Source organism: Betta splendens, chromosome 16, assembly GCF_900634795.4.
Source record: "Betta splendens chromosome 16, fBetSpl5.4, whole genome shotgun sequence".
Taxonomy (NCBI): Eukaryota; Metazoa; Chordata; class Actinopteri; order Anabantiformes; family Osphronemidae; genus Betta; species Betta splendens.
Genome location: NC_040896.2, coordinates 14,455,120 through 14,472,393, shown reverse-complemented (window position 1 = coordinate 14,472,393; position 17,274 = coordinate 14,455,120). Strand labels below are relative to the sequence as shown.

Here is a 17,274-nt window from a genome sequence, read left to right as displayed (position 1 = left end):
CACAAGAGGGCACTCTTGTTCTTCAATTCAGTATCATACGGATCTTAATCTCTAAAAAGCACTGGCTTCACTGAAGGTTTTTATCTAATTGTTATTAAGAGTGAATGATGACGAGGCTTTTAGTTGTCAGTTGTTTGCTATCAGCAATTTGCTTCTATATATAGTTGCTGTTGTGTGGAGTTCAAAATATAGATTTTTGCCCCGAAACAAACTATTTCTATAGCGTTTTAATTTCATTTTAAACATTTAATATTTATAAAAGACAAAACTCTGCTTCATACTAACAGCCAACTTCTGAGCTTATTCCAAATGGGCTGACTGAGTATAAATGTAGTTCTAAGGCTCATAGAAAAAACCTTGGCTTGCAGCAAACTATTGTTCTGCTTAACGTTTAAACCATACAAACAGCTGCTAGTGAAGTAGCAAAGCAGTGTGTGAACATGCACTGTAACTGTGCTCTTTCCTAAGTAGAGGCCACTGTTTTTTGTTTTTTTTCAAAACTTATCTGGCCAAATTCCATCCTGTGACGACACTTACAGGTAAAAGTGGAGGACCGGGAAGGATATTTAGCAAAGCACACACTGAAGAGATCAATCAGTTTGGGCAAAATGTCAAGAATGGCAAGAGGCAGAACAAAAGGCTGTTAACCACATACTATATGTGTGATTCATGCTTGTTCAGGCTATAACTAACCATCCCCAGCCACAACCTGGGCCTGGATTCAACTGACTCCAGACATGTTAAGAAACCGCAATTAGTGGGAATATGTTTAACTAAAACTTTACATTATTTAATAAATCAATTTTTTCATAAATTACATTTTTAATTACACGGTCACAAAAATACATTTTGATAAAATGGATTTGTAGAAAGTATACAGGTAATCATGTCAAACAAATTGTGAAAGGAACAGCTTCTCTGTGCAGCTCTAGTATTTCCATTATCCACCAAGGAGTGAATGGAAACTACTGAAGCAGCCAGAAATGTTACTGGCATTAGAAAGGGTAAAAATACGTTCACAAGCTTATTTTTCACTTGAAAATGTTCCAAAATTACAGCATGTTAACTGAAGTAATGCAAAACAGGCCGCCAACATTTATACAGAAGAGCTTGGTTCATGTACAGTCTGCAAAATGAATTATGAATTAATGACCAGTATTTGATCCACGCGTCAACACCAAAAACACTGCAGATGGAAAATGTAGACCCACAAGCTGTCTCTCTTCTGACGGTTGTCTATTGTGATCTGTTTTGTACTTAAACATCAATTCAGCAAATTTCTACAATACACTATGGCGACAGACCGTGATGCAGAGTGAACGGCAAAAAATAAACCTCTTTACAAAATAAATCTTTACACTTGCAAAAAAAGTGCTTCACGAGCGTCCAGTTGTCTCAACCCTCTTTCTTTACACACAGTTCATTAGTTGACCATCACATGGTCAGACCTAATGTACAGTGAAAGGACAAACATTGTTTCTTGACCTTTTTAACCAGCATTCCCACAACAACCAAAAATATGCACACACGTCTTGTGGGAATGTTAACTCGGCTGCTGCCGAGAGACAAGAGTTGCACAGCAGCCGTCCTTCACTGATTGATGATCCGCCCGGGGCAGATTTCACACAGCGCTGTCATGACTGACTCTACGCCAGGTAGTGGCAGTCTTCAAACAAAGAGGGGCCTGAACAGCACTGGAAGCAGTTTAAAAGACGAAATTCTTTCCTAATATGAAGAAAAATATGGTCTTGGCTGAGTTTTTAAACCCAAAACATACAGTAACCAGACAATGTTGACACAAAACCAACATCCACTACAACAGTCATGCAAATAAGAAGCAGTCAAGTTGAATCCGATGACGAACTGTTACGAAACTTCATTACAATTAAAGGTGGCTTGAATTTCCTCTTTGACACAATAAATAGTCGCCCTTCGCGTCTCCCGTGAGCCTCTCCCCAGCGTCAGCGCTCAGAATAAGACGTCTTCGTGCTCGATCATCAGCTGCACCACCAGCTTCTGCTGCCTCATGTCATTCAGGGTGGTCAAGGCGTTCTGCTCCGGCGGCTGCATCAGCGTCGGGCCGAAGACGATGCCCAGGTTCTCCGCGTTCATGAAATTGTCCTTTTCAAACATTGTCACCCTGTGAAAAACAAGAAGGTGAAATTAAAACAAAGTCCGTCAGACACAATGAAAAGCAGAAGCGGTTGATTTGAGAACCAGCCTCTTCAGATGAGCCATCAGGTAGCGTAGGGTCTCATAGTGGGCTGGGGGGAGCTGCAGCAGACCTTCATGGACGGCCTCCAACCTCGCGTCAGCAATGGGGATTTCTACATCACATTAAATAAATTAAGCAAATTTCACTTATTAGTGGAGCGTGGAAACAACGCAGCCGATGCGCAGAGCTGCTCAGGCAGAAGCACTCACTTGCAGCTTGAATAAATTTTGAGTACAAGTCGAACGTAATGACGGGAATTGGAAGGTCTCGTAAGTAGAGCTTCAAAGCACCAGCGATGATGTTGATGTCTGCATAGGCATTGGCACTGATGTCTGCCTTGTCACCGTCTGTTGACGCAAAACATTGTGACGTGAGTCTATATTTGCACACATTTATGAAGAAACGCTGTGTGACTGGGTGTTGTATTTTTAGCTTGTGCTGCATCTGAAAACAAGCCTCTAGTTTCAAATTATGAACGTATGAAGCAAATTCTTGATATAAAACTGTCGTCCAACCTCGGTCAAAGGCGAGCCTCACGTCCTCTATGTGCTCCGAGAAGCCCGACACCCTGTAGAGGCCTTCAGATTTCATACCTGTAACAGAAAATTCAATTCCATCTCAATTTTATCTCCAGACTAAACCGTGAAATACGTTTGAGTTGAGCATTTACAAATCAAACTTTCAGCTTTTCCATTCTCGGAAGCGACAGCTGGTTCCTGCATATTCTACCTCTCAGCTCGATCTCTCGAATACACATGTCCACCACCATGGGCCGCGTCGTGTTGTGCGCTTTGACCAGCGTGGTGAGGTCGCAGCTGAACACCTTCTTTATCCTGCGCAGGTCCGGCTGGCAGTCGCTGGGAACCAGCTTGGAGCACTGTTTGTGTACGTTCAGGCCGCAATCTAGGCAGAGCGAGCATGAGATGAAAAGAGAGAGAGAGAGGGAGAGAGAGAGCGAGGGAGGGAGATTAGACTCAGACAGAAGATAACTTCAGCAGCGCAGCCGTCAGAGCTGCTCCACTCCATTCACTCATCCCAAAGACATCTCTGTCTGGACCCAGTGTGGACTCCAGTGATTGGACTCCTCGCTCAGTCGGGAGATAAGACAAACAAGAAAAAAACATGCTAGACTGAGAGCGAGGGTGAGAGAGGATGTTTCCCACAGCACATGAGGTGTCTGATGATACCAGTGTTTGCCTCCGGCTTATCAGCATGGCCAATGTCTCCACAACAAACGCTCTGTTAAGGGCAAAGCAGCGAGCGCTGCGTCGGAGCAGTGGATGCGTCTTGTGACCGGAGAGCCCACGAAAACACCACCGGGTTTAAAAAAGGCTCGGTTCAAAAGTTCTGCTGCTATATTTGATCAACACGGGCTGGTTTTGGTGGATGATGAAGCAAATGTGCCCATGACCCCCTTGGATGTGTGTGTGTGTGTGTGTGTGTGTGTGGGGGGGGGGTTCTTACCTGAGCAGCGGACGCCCTGGGCGATGAGGCCCCACATGAAGTTGGCGCAGTACTCGCACCAGTGCGGCCCTCGGAACGTGTGCACCTGGAGACGAGACGAGGCGGGTGAACGCGGGCGCGAGGCCGGAGGACCTCCCTTTTCGTGTACTGGGCAGAGATTACCTTGTGACCCCATGCACGGGACCCCTCGCCAAATGACAGCATTTGTGTACACAAGGCAGATTAGGGGATTTACTATAATGTGTCTGGCATCTGCTCCACGGGAATCAGATACTTTCAGGCAAATGGAGGCGAGACAAAATAACAGATGCACTACGACAGCTCCCCTAAAATCCACAGATAAGATGGCAAACGGAGCCACACCTGCACACACACACACACACACACACACACTGAATAGCTCAGAGCAGGCTGATGAGTGAAGTGGACATATGGCAGGTAGCGAGTGGAAGGTTTTGTTCCTTTTCAAAGAGAACGCACAAAAAACTGGGCTCTGCCTGTTAAATGAAACTCAAGATACAATTACAAGAATGTTAAGACGCCCCGGAGGCTAAGTCTCCCAAAGCTGTCTTGTGTGTTTGGAGCATGTTAGTTGTTGTACGACACTTTGTCCTCTCTGCTTCTCAATACTGAAATCGGGCGCTTGAGACAATATGGAACGTAAAAGCTGAAAGATCGATGTTAATCAATCTGCTGTGGTGTTAATGGATTGTAGTAGAGTGTGTCCATTAGTGTGTGTCAGCTGCATGTGTTCTCATCAGTCCTGCATCGCACCGTGGTCTGTGGTGCAACAAGCAAACAGGCAAAAACAAACCTGTTACAACGACTGTCACAGAAATGTTCGTGAGTCGCGAACGCTCACTTTTTCTATTCGCTTTACTGTATATTCATTGCTCACCTTAAAGTTGTGGACTTTGTCGTAGGAGCACTGCTTCTCCGTCGCGTCTTTCAAAGCGCTCCGTCGCACCAGCGGTGAGGAGATCTGCGGATACGAGGCCAACAGTTTAATAGGCTTCCACAGAAAGGTCCCCTTGCCTCCCAGTTTGACTCCCAGAGCCAAGGCCAGCAGCTCCTGGTGCTTCCTCTCCTGTCTTTTGGACTTGTGGGGGATGAGATCGGCTCCCAGAACGCCCCTGCTCTCCTCAGCCTCCGGACCCGGCCGCTCGGGTTGCCACAGCCTCTCCATCTCCTCCGGCGAGAGCGGCGGAGGGCGGACGTGGGTGCTGCGGAGCAGACGCTGCCGGCAGCAGCCCAGCGCGGAGGCAGCGGAACCAGCGGCGACGCTCCACTCCCCCCTGACCCGGGAGGGCAAGCGCTGGCAGTCGGCACGGGCTTGACTCTGCATCTGGTCCGGCTCAGGCAGCGGCGGACGAGCGGAGCAGTGGGCGGCCTGAGGGCAGGAGCGTGCCTCACACAATGGCCTGCCTTCATGCACCGAGGGAGGCGAGAGAGAGAGAGAGAGAGCAGCGTCTCTGATTGGGAGGGTGAGAGTCAGGGCGGCCGGGCGCTGTCAGGACCACTTCACACAGCTCAGCAGCTCTGTAGAGCGGGATCAATAGTGCAGACGCCCCCTTTATAGCGCAGAGCGCCCTCCCATTAGCACACGGGCTTCCGGACACACTCCACTTCACAGATAATAGTCCACCGCCGGCGGCTCCTCTAACCGGGTCAGTGGCCTCGTCCGCAGACGAACCCGGCAGCCTGACGGAGACAAGGCCGCGCCGCTGGGCTCTGAGCAGCTCTTGACCTCCAGCTATGCGAGGCGGCCGCTGAAATTCCCCACAATGCCGTCCGGTCTGCGGCCGCAGACTACTCCTGCCAATCACAATCGCGTGTGTCAGGGGACCAGCGGAGCCAGACCATCAGCCGGGATTGGGAGGGATTACTGCCATAATCCCTACACAGGGAATAATCCTGTAGTGCCCAAATCCAGGCAAAATCTCAGCGGAAGCTCGTGTCTGGAGCCATACTGTATTTTACAGTGGGTGGCTGTTGCTATGCTGTTACAGAATCAAGCAGTAAACAGCACAACATGGCCACCCTTCAATTAATCAAGAAGCCTCGAAAACAAGACACGCGGCAGAGGCCGTAACCCGACATGCGCAAACGAAGAATACCTGCGAGACTGTGTCTGACAGGGTGAACTATGAACTCATGGAGCAGGACGAGTGGGCCAGAAAGCCAGCGGATGCGAGGCGATGAAGAGCTGGAGCAAAGGCAGCGCGGGGAGAGACAGCGAGGAAAACACCCGGAGGGCAACTGCAAAGCTGAGATAAAATGAGGGATTGTCAGCCAGACCCACAAGTGGTGTTAAGAAAACCCTGCTGGGGGGAGTTTGTGTACCAGCTCCGTCCCTTTGTCTCTGTTGTTTTGGGAGTGGTGGTGGTGTTGGGGGGGGGGGGGGGGGGGGGGGGGGCAACAGGTGAAGATATTTGTTACTGCGCTTGACATTCTTTGAAAAGACCTGTGTCTGAGGAACGGACCAGCGGGACGTTTGAGCCCTGGTCGGTCGGAGGGAGGAAGGGGGGGAGACGAGGGGGGGAGACGAGGGGAGGGGGACGAGGGCCGCGCTCTTTGTCCGCGGGCAGACGGCTTCTTGTCTCCCAGAGAAAAGCCTGGTAGGACGACCAAGCACCGCGCTCCATTCAGCAGCCGGAGCCCTTTCTCCCAGCCGGGCTTTGTGAAAGCGCAGCTGCGTGGGCTCCAATGCGAACGAAAGGCAGCACAGCGGCGCACGGACACGGCGCCGCCACCGCGAGACGCCACGAGCGTCCCGGCGAATAGGAAAACACACGCTCCGTGAGGGACGCAGTCAAAGGCGCCGGCCGTTATTCAACAGGGGGGGGGGAATCGCCCACTTTTGTGGAGCCTTGAAAAGGATCCACTGTGTCTGAGGCTCAAAATAAATAGGCACGTTTAAAATCCCAGCGGCATTTTTCCATTTTACAACTAAAGGCATAAACAGCACAAAAAGCTGTGGGAATAAATAGCAGGTCAGCATTTTATCATCCTGGGGTTCTGCCAGTTGAGAAGTCAGGCGTCGTGAGGAGCAAACTTCACTCCTCCACGTGCAAAGAGAAACTCATCAAGTTGACCTAAAGGCTGCGTCAGAGACCCCCCCCCCCCTCACCCCCACCCTACCTCCCAGGAGCATTTTAATTACGCAGGAATCTGCAGCCGTGGCAACATGGAGGTCTCAGCAGGACGCTGGGTAAACGCATGTCAACGCTGACTGTACAGTGAAACCACGCGGCTGCACGGCCGCTCAACAGGCCGGGGCTCCGCTCCTCTGACCCACAGCCTCCAGTCTCCAGAACCAGGCCCGCCTCTGGGAAGGACTGGCGGGTGGCCTTCACAGCTGCCACTCACTCAGATCCTCGCGCACACACTTGGCAGCAGTCGTTTTTACCGTCTGATATTACCTTGTTAAAGGGCGGTATCATCTACAGGACACTAAATAATACAACGCTGCCTGGCTCCATGTGAACAGTAAACAGTTAATCTGTTCCTTCATTCAGGGCCGGAGTCTGCTCCATAGTCACTGTAGATGTAATTCCAAGCATATTTAAACCACAATAAGTCAATGGACGACTGACTGACTGATGACCATTAGGTCAAAAGGGCTTGAGTTAATGGCTCATGTCTCGAGTTACAAAAACAAAGAGGAGCACCGATGTTATTAATACTGCAGCTGATGCTCACGCTGACAGGGCGGTCGTCTGTCTGTCACCGAGTCAAGCTGACAAACACTCGACGTCCTGACATACACTTAAGGACGCAGCGTCTCATGAAGGATGTGGTGAAAATATACCGTGTATCTGATCATAAAGAGAGCTCCCAGCAAACGCTGTGTGCCGTCAAGACAAAAGGAGAGACCCAAACGAGACGCCGCTGCCCCCTAGCGGTCAGACCCCGCATGAGCGACGTTCCTCATTCCTCCCTGATAAATCATTCACACACTTTAACCTGACAGCAGCTCGTGGGTGCCAGCGACTACAATGCGCAACGTGTCTGCGCCGTGATCGGTGTGTCTGATACGCACGGCGGGCGGAGCGAAGTCGAGGCCCCCCGGTCATCATTACCTTTGAGTGGAGGCAACGGAGCTCGGCGGCGGCGAACACACCCAGGAGCCACTGGGACGACGTACGTCTCACTCCCAGGACAAAGTGGCCTCTGAGAAGCTCACTACCACAGTAAACGAGCTGCGAAGATTTAGTGCCTGGGATGATGACACAGCTGAAGACTGGAGCTTTCATTCTACTTTATTTCCTATTATGTGCACATTTGAATCATACTGTGGATATACCACTGCTGTAACAGATGCATTCTACCACACGTCCTTGACGACACTGAGCCCAAAGCCGCCCCTGAGCCTGCGTCTGTTTATCATTTAATATATTTAAATGTCTAAGAATATGCCTGCACGCGATGGCTCACGCAGTGGACGAAAGCGTGGGCGCGCTGGGGGCCGAAGCGGCGCCAGAACCCACCCGCTCGTCCCTCTGGAAGGTGACCCTGCGCGGCTCCGCGCGCCCGCGGCTCAGCCTGTGCGCGGCCTCGTCCTTGAGCAGCGACGTGTAGCCCAGGTGCTCGTAGATGGGGTTCGTGGTCATCTTCGCGATGTACTCGGCCGCCTTGGTCTCGATGTGGAGCGTGATGAGCGCGTCCGTCACGAGGTCGTGCACCGACTCGAAGCGCTTCTCGCCGACGAAGTGCTTGCCGTCGTAGAACAGCCGGTAGTTGAGGGTCTGGAGGCCGAACCTGGAGGGAGAAGGGGTGGCGTGAGGCCGCGCGCGGGAGGCGCTGGCACCTGTGCGTCGGTACCTTAGGGCCAAGGTGTGCATCCCCGGCTGCCGCTGGCTCTCCCTGATGAGGTATGCGCCCTCCGCCCCCGCCAGCAGCTCATCCGCGGACTCTCGAGAAATCATTCCGTGAAATCTAAAAAAAAAAAAAAAAAAAAAAAATCAACATCAGCATCTATAGATTGTTGTGCCTGTGAATATATTTTTGTCTTCGCACACAGCGATCACACATCTGTGTTTTGTATGGTGCTATTCTGAGCATCTTACCAAAAGCAAAGCACACACCCACCCGCTTAACCCAAACCCAACCACATCAGGCAATTAAAAAAAAAAAAAAAAAAGAACACATGTAGAAGAATGATGACAGTAATTAAGTTACACTCACTCTCTGCCATAATATTTGGGTCTGCTCTCCATCTGTAAACCAGAAGAAGAAATATTGGCTGGAGCAGCGTGATACGAGAGCTCAATTAAAAGGCTTTGCAAATTGTTTTTACAGCCAGTGTGAAAGATGAAGGGCTCCGCGCTGCAGGACAGATTATCTCCATCTGCGCACCCCCCACCCCCACCACCACCCCGTCGATTCACAGCTACCAAACTATAAAGCCAAATGACAGAGCACGGAGATGAATTAGAAGCAATGCAAGAAAACAGCTGGTGAAGGATGGCCGACTGCAGCGGCATCAATCACCCGCCTAAAAATCCCCCGTAATGAAGAGGATGGTGAATTATGAACAGTTTCATTATGAAGACCATCTTTCTACATGAAGACAGGAGGGAAAAAACTCAGTTATGAGCATAATGGATTTATGGGACGTGTCAGACATCACTTTGTGCCTCCAATTAATGGGGACCCACTAATCTCACGTATCCAGCCGACAACGTTCCCTTCGCTCATCACATTCTGGCAAAACCGGATAAGACATGCATCACTTCTGGAAGTCGGTACAATAGCAGATCGACAGCTCCCCGCTAACATGTTCAATTAGCCTCATTCACACACTGAGGCTGAGGGAATCATCTGTACTGTTCCTGATAAGCCCTCTGGAAAGTCCTCCTGCTTAAATGTGAACTACAGCATGATCGGTTTGGAGGTGCAGACAGACAGACAGACAGACAGGCAGGCAGACAGACAGGCAGGCAGACAGACAGACAGACAGACAGACAGACAGACAGACAGACAGACAGACAGACAGACAGACAGACAGACCCGGAAGACTGAGCATCTTCATCAACACAGGGGAAACTTTAACTTAATGCGACCAAAGAATAACAAAACTAAATTACAATCAGTCATTTGTTCCCCGTAGCACACGATAGGTTCTATTATATTTGTGGACGATGGGCAACCGTGGTTCAAATCATGACGCTGCCAACGCCGTGTTCTGCTGGAATTCAGCACGCGCCTGTTACATTTCTCACTCACGGAGTGATGCTGCCTTAAGCAAACTGTGGATCTTGGTAACGTCAAAGTAGATTTGTCACTTTATAATAGCAAGATCCATATGAAGATCTAGAGTTGATACCATTAATCAGAACATCTGACTCTCATTGGGTTTAAACATCGATTTTCAGGGCCCACTTGAAAAGCTAAAATTCCAGCTCCACCGTGAACTGTTTACACTTTCCGGTAAGAAACCTTTTCCCGCTTCCAAATAAAAGTGATGATGGCAAATGCAGTTCCTCCTTCAGCTGCCGTATATTTAGACGTGCGAGGACGACGACTCGAGCGAGCGCCGTTCAAAGACGCCGCCTCGTCTCCCGCTCCAAAGGGAGTTGAAACGGTCCATGCAAATCAGCCATGCAGTTTGAAGACGCGGGCTTCACCAGCCGCCACTCTGAAACAGACAACGTGAGATGTGGGGGTTCTGGGAAGCAGCGGGCCGCTCCACACAGACCGCTCACGGGTCCGACTCACGCCTCTGTGAACACTTTCTAGGCTAAAACCCTGAGCGTTCGCCGTGCGCTGCAGTCGGGCAGATCCGAGGACTCAAGAGGACGGAACGGGGCCAACGTCTGGTTCAGTTCAAAGGGTCTAACGTGATGATGGACCCAAACACTAAAAGGATGAGCTACTCTGGTGAGGAAGGCAGGTGAAACAGCAGCTAATGAGGTTTTCGTCTTCTCTGTCTGGACTTGTACTTTATTGTGTTAAATGGTAAATAACGATGAGCTAATTATGGGAATAATCCAGGTCTACCAACCTCCTGAGGACACGTGATCCTCTTCGGTCTCGGGGCTTCCTGCTGTAGCTGGTACACTGTGGAGACGCGAGCATCTTAATTAGGATCGTCTGCCTCTCTGAGAGCAAGCTGTAATTAGATACTGGAGAAAACTAAAACACAGATAAGAGGAAAGAAGCTAAGTGATTCAGGTCATGTGTGTGAATTAATGTCGCTACTACAGCCTCTAACCTCATCGATGGGGAACAGGAGGACCCAGTGGCTTTCTCTGGACTTTGACACGTTTGGCTTTCAGTTCAAACACGTATGGATTTAAACGTGAGGCCGGGGAGGGGTCGGAGCAAATCAGTGAAGCAAACTGAAAATGGAATTGCGGGATTTGCAGGAGACCGGGTAATCACCGCAAACACCTCGGCAGAATTAGCGCAGTAGGATTTGTGACGAGGGAGTGGGAGACGACACCGGAACCAGCTGCTGCTGCTGCTGCTGCTGCTGCTGGACGGGCTGCTTTCAGGACAGCGATCACCACGACAGAACCGGCAGCTGAGCCCGCTCCGCTTGGACCTGCTCAGGCTTTAACCCTTGGTGTGCCACAGTCAGACTATAACGGCCTTATAACGCTGTAACGCCTATGACTCGCAGGAGGACCGTGTCCTCCTCACCCCACCTACACCCACGCCACGGGGGGGGGGGGGGTCTCCGCTGCGGCAGATTCGGACAGGCGGAGGGAGGACTCCTGACTGTGAATATCCAATGTTTGGTCAGGTTGACTCGCGCCAACCAGCACGATCTGGACATCATCCACTCCTGTGACACGGGCAGCGCTAAAAATACCCCAGCAGCGGAGCGGAGGAGACTTGAGACCGTAAATCACGGGGAAATGATTTCCGCTCCACCCACTCCCTGCGAGGTGAACCCAGTGTGCGGCGAGGACGCGGTTCCGAGGCCTCTTTGCAGGTGGGAACGCTTATTTACCGTCGGTGACTGTAACCTGATTTACCCGGGCATCAGAAACGCTCTGCTTTGCATTCGTGCATGTGGCGCGTGGGCGAGTGTATTTCTGCGGGTGCCTTTTGTGCAGGTGCACAGCTTTTTGGGAACGGCAGCGTCTCTGCACCACGCATAATAAAATCCACTTACACACTTACACAAGGAAAAAAGTCAAAATAGCATTGAAATGAATTCAATTACTCACAGTAAGACTTCCATATGGGTGGTTGATAATCCTCGGGGTCTGTGGAACAGACAGAGCAGACTTTGGTTATGAACTCACAGCCGCGTTAATAGACCGAGCCCCGTTTCCTCTCATTAAGGCGTTCGTTTCTCCCCGAGTCCCGGGGGAGCGGCTGCGAGCCCTTCACGGCTGTGTCGCCGTCGTTCATCCCTCTCTTATAATTATGCACGTGGCTTCGTTCCGTGCAGATGCCCCCTCGAGACGCGCCACTACATGTGCCCCTAATCAGCGTCTCTGCTTCAAGGACGATCGATACGCGCGTTCGCAGGCACGGACCTGATTCCGACGACCCGGGGGCAGGAAACGCAGCACGAGCACAAACACACTCGTCTGAATTATAAAAGTAATTACAAACTACAACTTACCACCCACATAAAGACTTCCCTCTGGGAAATAAAGAGGCTGGGAACACATTCCCGTGGTGGATTGGCTAAAAAAGCACAGGAAGAGTAAAAGCCCTGTAGCAAGGGATAATTTACTGTAGCAACTGAGCAAAGTAATGACTTGTAATAAAACTGCTAGAAATATAATGCACTTCAGTGGCACACAATGAACTCATATTAATAGTGCTAACACTAAACCTTCCCAACAAAACATTCATCAGATTTAAAGTTTTAAGCCCATGCACTATACCAGTGTATAGATGCATATTCGAGCTGGTCCACAGCTGTCACGTGACAAACGCGCTGCGTCAGATCGCGGTGATCGTCAGCTCTGGGCACGTCTTCTCCTTGTGCCTGAGCCCACGCTGAGTCACGACGCGCCAGAACGTACACGTCGCCCATTCACAGCATTCCAGACGGGCACCGCGCCTCTCTGGCCACGGGCAACGCGGGAGCGCGCACCTGAGAGGCGGCAGGGAGCACGGGCTGGGCGTGGGCACCGAGGTGCGGGGGCGGGGTTCAAGCAGCCCGTGGCATCTGTGTGTGTGTTCCAGGTTCAGGCAAAGACGGAGGTAAGACTGGAATTACAGCATCGGGGCAATAGTTTGCCGCTACAGCCCCTCGCGCACGCCTCGACGGCCCCGGGCTCCGTTTGCCCACGTGCACCAAGCCGCCTGGGAAAACGCATTGCCCTAATGCCATTACACTGGAAACGGCCTGGCAGATTTATGCCACTGCGCCCGTTCAAGGAATGCGATTTCACCTGGACGCCCGCCAAATATTCTCTTTTCACTCCCATTCTTTTTAATGACGAATGGCGTTTCTGTCTGTCTTGTGAGTGTGCGGCGGCCTAGCGGGGGAAAGAGGGGGGGGGGGGGTGCACGCGCACACACGGAGATCCAAACAACATCAAACGGAATTTCTAAGGAGCCTGGAATCTGGGTGTAGTCTGACGATCGGGGAGAATTTCAGATCCTCGAGCAGCCAGAGGCCTCTTCCCCCCAAGAAGCAGCTGTTAATTGTGTTGCCCTCTATCACACACTATGCAGAGGCACTCAGCTAAATAATTACCAGCGGGGTCTCACCTCGGCGACAGAGACGATCTGTGATGAACGAGGACCAAACTCACCTCAGACTCGCACACCCTGAGAGACGGTCCGCTCGAGAAATGTTCTGCTTCGGCGCACAGCACACGTTGAGAATATCATGCAGGTTCATGAACGCTGTACTGAAGCAATATAATAGAGGCATGACTCATGTCACGCCGGCAGCCATCCTCCGGACCCCGAGGGTCACTCTCATCCCTGACAAGTCACCACTGAGGCGCCACGAACACACATTTCACCTGCAGCGCGGTGCTGTTAAGTGCGTTTGTTTTCTGTTCTGACAGAACGGAAGGAGCCATTTACAGGGAATGAAACCCCCTTTAATTTCACAGTCGGCTGAAATGCTTTTAGCTTGATCTGACACTGTGGCATCGGCCCGATTTAGACGACAATTCTGGATGCGTGTTGTTCGTTCGCTCGTCACTGTCTTGTCTGAGGAACAGCCCTCAAACCCTTTATAAATAAAGCCAGGTAACAGACGCCGAGGTGCAGCTACGTTGCCCTTATACCTTGAAGTGGAAACAGGTGACTGCAACGCCACACACACACACACACACACACACACACACACACACACACACACACACACACACACACACACACACGCCAGTGGGATGTAGCGGAGCTGCAGCAGGGAGGCCATCTGGGCTTAGCACCGGGCCAAAGCGAGCGGTTCAACGCCGCCTCAGAGGCCCGATGTCACGTGACAGGTACGACGGGCTGGAAGTGTGCAGCCCGAGGGAAGTAATGGAAAAGAACTCTGTAACACGCGCCTGGACCTTTGCCTCCCCGGACCGATCTCATCGCTTAAACCCGTGCTTTTCCTGATCTCTCCCCTATTTATTTTCAAAGCTCTATTTCCCGGAGCCGTGGAGCCAATGGTGTGCTGCTGGTACAGTACAAGCTTCCACGTCCGTCCGCGCCAAGAACGTGTAGAGCCAGAAAAAAATCTTTCCAGAGAAAGAGGTGCAACACTTTCACCCTCTCATTTTTCCCACTGTCCTCGAACGTGTCTCTTACATTTAGTCGTTCTACTTCTTCTTGCTACTGTATTACAGATGGTGCATTGACCACGTGGCGCACGTTCGCTCCGTGGCTCGTGTAAGTGCCCATAACGTACAGGAAGCACTGGGGAAAATCAATACGTGCTTCTATAACCTAATTGCCATTATCGCTTTAATAGCTCGCTCTCAGCACAAGAGGCTGCCGTCAGTGACACTTGTTGAATAAACTTTATTTACACTGTTTCACCATCAGGAACACCTTAATTACACAGGGCAGCCAAACTAACGTGTAGTCGACGCCTCATAGACGAGATTATTCAAATGTTGTGTCTGGCTGCCAAAGAGCTCTGCAGGAAAATAATAATACCCCTGTGACAAGCACTCTGTCCCTGGCAGGAGAGCAGCTTTAACCTCTGATAATTATATTGAGAGTCCAACAGTAATGACAGCCCTCCCAGGCCGCAGAAAGAAAAGACTTTCCTCCCAAAGCAGCTGCGGTCGAACCGTCAATCCGCTGCCTTCTCAAACGCACATGTGAGATAATGCGTTGTGAAGCGTGCGGTGACCACGCGCTATATGAGCGTGGAAAGGACCGCACGTCCCGCCCGCCGGTCGGTAACATGGGAAATGTGACTCTGGCTCTGCGGCGCGGCGGAGGGACGCGCGGGGAGCGAGGAGGCAAAACGAGGCGCGTGCATACGCGCACGAGGAGATCCTCACCCTGTAATAAACCGAACGACGTCGCCGCGCGAGCTCCCATTTCAGTTTCCTGTGGAGGAAGTGTCTCTCTCACTGGCTGAAAGTGAAATAAACCAAAGTGCTGACACGGTTACTTTATAAACAGCCTCTCTCTCTCTCTCTCTCCACACACACACACACACACACACACACACACACACACACACACACACACACACACACACACACACACACACACAGTTGTGGAGTTTGTACTTTATACCCTGGTGAACACGAGCGACGGGGGGCGACGCAGACGCACGAGCTGCTGCCGCTCAGATCTGGGTTCGCAGGAGCAACTGCTCTCCCGGTTTGTGTTCTCATTCTCGGGAAATTGAACCCTGTAACCATATATATAATAGATGTCGACTGGGCTACACAAAGAGGGGTTATTTACCGCTCTGGGAGCACCGTGCCAATATGAAGTGTATTATTCCAGTCTGTTGCAGCATGCTGGGATTTTCACTGTGTCAGGGAACACACCAGCTCGCCGCCGCGATTTGGAAAATTGTAGAGTGCACAGGCCAACGATAATCCTCAAAGCCAGCCAAGTGGAAAGTCAATAAGGGAATTATGGAGATGATTGGCAATCTAATGATAACATCAAACCCCAACGTCACTCTGGCTGCATCTCACAGTCCCAATGCTCAACACAGAACACGCTACCCATTCCCTGTGAAGCTTCCATCACTGCATCAGTCATAACAGGGAGGATATTCATTCATCTAATCCTGAATCACAGCAGTCACTGGAGTCGCTACTTGATTATTAAGTCCGTGTTCAGTGACAGTGTTTTATATAAAACACAATGATAATAAAAAAAAGTTACTTAAAAAAGCATGCACTTAATGAGATTAATATTGGTATGTTAAGATAGCTGTTACTGGAAGGCGTTTCTGTGAACTCTTACCAGAGGACAGAGATGAACCTGAGAGGCTGGAGTTGCTGGACGCTGCCATCCCGACCCCTTTCCGCGGCTCCGCTACTCCAAGGTGCGCTCACGGCGGCTCGTCCCCGGCGGTGAGTCCATGTCGCTGACGGGTCCAGCGGGCTTCACCTTCCGGCGGCGGCACCGGGGACTATTGCATGTTTCGTTTCGTTCGCTCGGTAACCCCCCACCACCGCCACCCAGCCAGCCCTCCACGCGTCCGTGTGAATCCGCCGATCCCTTTCCCCCCCCACGGCTCGCCGTGCGCACGGACCGACCGATCGCGCTGCCGCAGAGACGCCGACGCCGCCGCCGCCACCGCCGGAAAAGAGCCGCTCAGCTGCGTCAATGTCTCCAAAGCATCTCCTCTCACTGGACCCAGTCTGTGGCTCTGTGGGATCTTAGGCCGTGTAGATCAGCTCTACTTTCCATGTGCCACTTTAAGGGCAGTGATAAACACACTACACTGCAGCGTAGACGCCTTCTTAAAGCGAAAGTTTGGCGCACGGCCGCCAGACGCAAAGCAAGGCGCAAATAAGACGCAAAAGCCGCTTCGGTTCAGTCCAAACCAGCGTCGCTCGTATCTCGACGCCCACACAGAATCCATTCAAAGTCACAACCAGCTAAACCACATATCTTATCTCTGTTATTGCACATTTCCATCACGTGTCATGGTTTGTTGTTGTGCCTTTGCGCCCTCTGCTGGTCTTTAGGGAAGATATGGGACGAGACCCTTTACAGCCAGATGTTCTCCATCGTTTCTAATATACAACATAATGCTCGCCTCGAATTAAGGAGCAGCTTCTGGCTGATGCACCTCATTAATTTAAACGCTTGATTGGTTTGTGCCAGAAGGGAAAGTAGCCCCCAGATGTTCTAGTCCAGATGTTCAGGGGCCGGTAGACAAATGTATGGTTAGACTAAATAGCTTTCAGACCAATATGTGAGCAGCAACTGTTGGCAAATAAAGAGAAACGTGAATAAGTCCAGTCTTTTAGGCCTAATGTGTTCTCTCGTCTGATTGACAGGTGTCTCAGCCTATCGCCGCTGCTTCGCAGGTGACAGGCACCCGCACACCATCTCCGCTAGATCTTCTGTATTTCTTCTCATGTCCTCATTGTCTACTTTCCAACAACCGCCTGTCAGCTCGTTTACCAGAGTCCAATCTAGTCACACTATAGACACTGGACGGGAGCTTCCTGCGAGTCTACGCCGAG

General features: G+C 51.0%; 1 protein-coding gene across 6 annotated transcripts; it reads right to left on the bottom strand.

The window, feature by feature from the left end:
- Nucleotides 1–768: 768 nt before the first annotated feature.
- Nucleotides 769–17,158, bottom strand: chn2 (chimerin 2). Of its 6 annotated transcripts, XM_029130218.3 has the most exons (13): nucleotides 16,040–17,158; nucleotides 11,860–11,898; nucleotides 10,686–10,741; nucleotides 8,867–8,898; nucleotides 8,504–8,617; nucleotides 8,170–8,440; nucleotides 4,578–4,661; nucleotides 3,680–3,764; nucleotides 2,945–3,118; nucleotides 2,731–2,808; nucleotides 2,425–2,562; nucleotides 2,222–2,327; nucleotides 769–2,140 (listed from the first exon to the last, which is right to left on the bottom strand). In XM_029130218.3, exons 1-13 carry the CDS (start codon nucleotides 16,086–16,088, stop codon nucleotides 1,969–1,971), a joined length of 1,398 nt encoding a protein of 465 aa, XP_028986051.1. In that variant the 5' UTR covers nucleotides 16,089–17,158; the 3' UTR covers nucleotides 769–1,968. The 6 variants fall into 6 exon arrangements, with proteins under 6 accessions (XP_028986051.1, XP_028986049.1, XP_028986054.1 ...); XM_029130216.3 differs by having other exon boundaries at nucleotides 8,170–8,617; XM_029130221.3 differs by lacking the exons at nucleotides 8,867–8,898; nucleotides 10,686–10,741; nucleotides 11,860–11,898.
- Nucleotides 17,159–17,274: the final 116 nt, after the last annotated feature.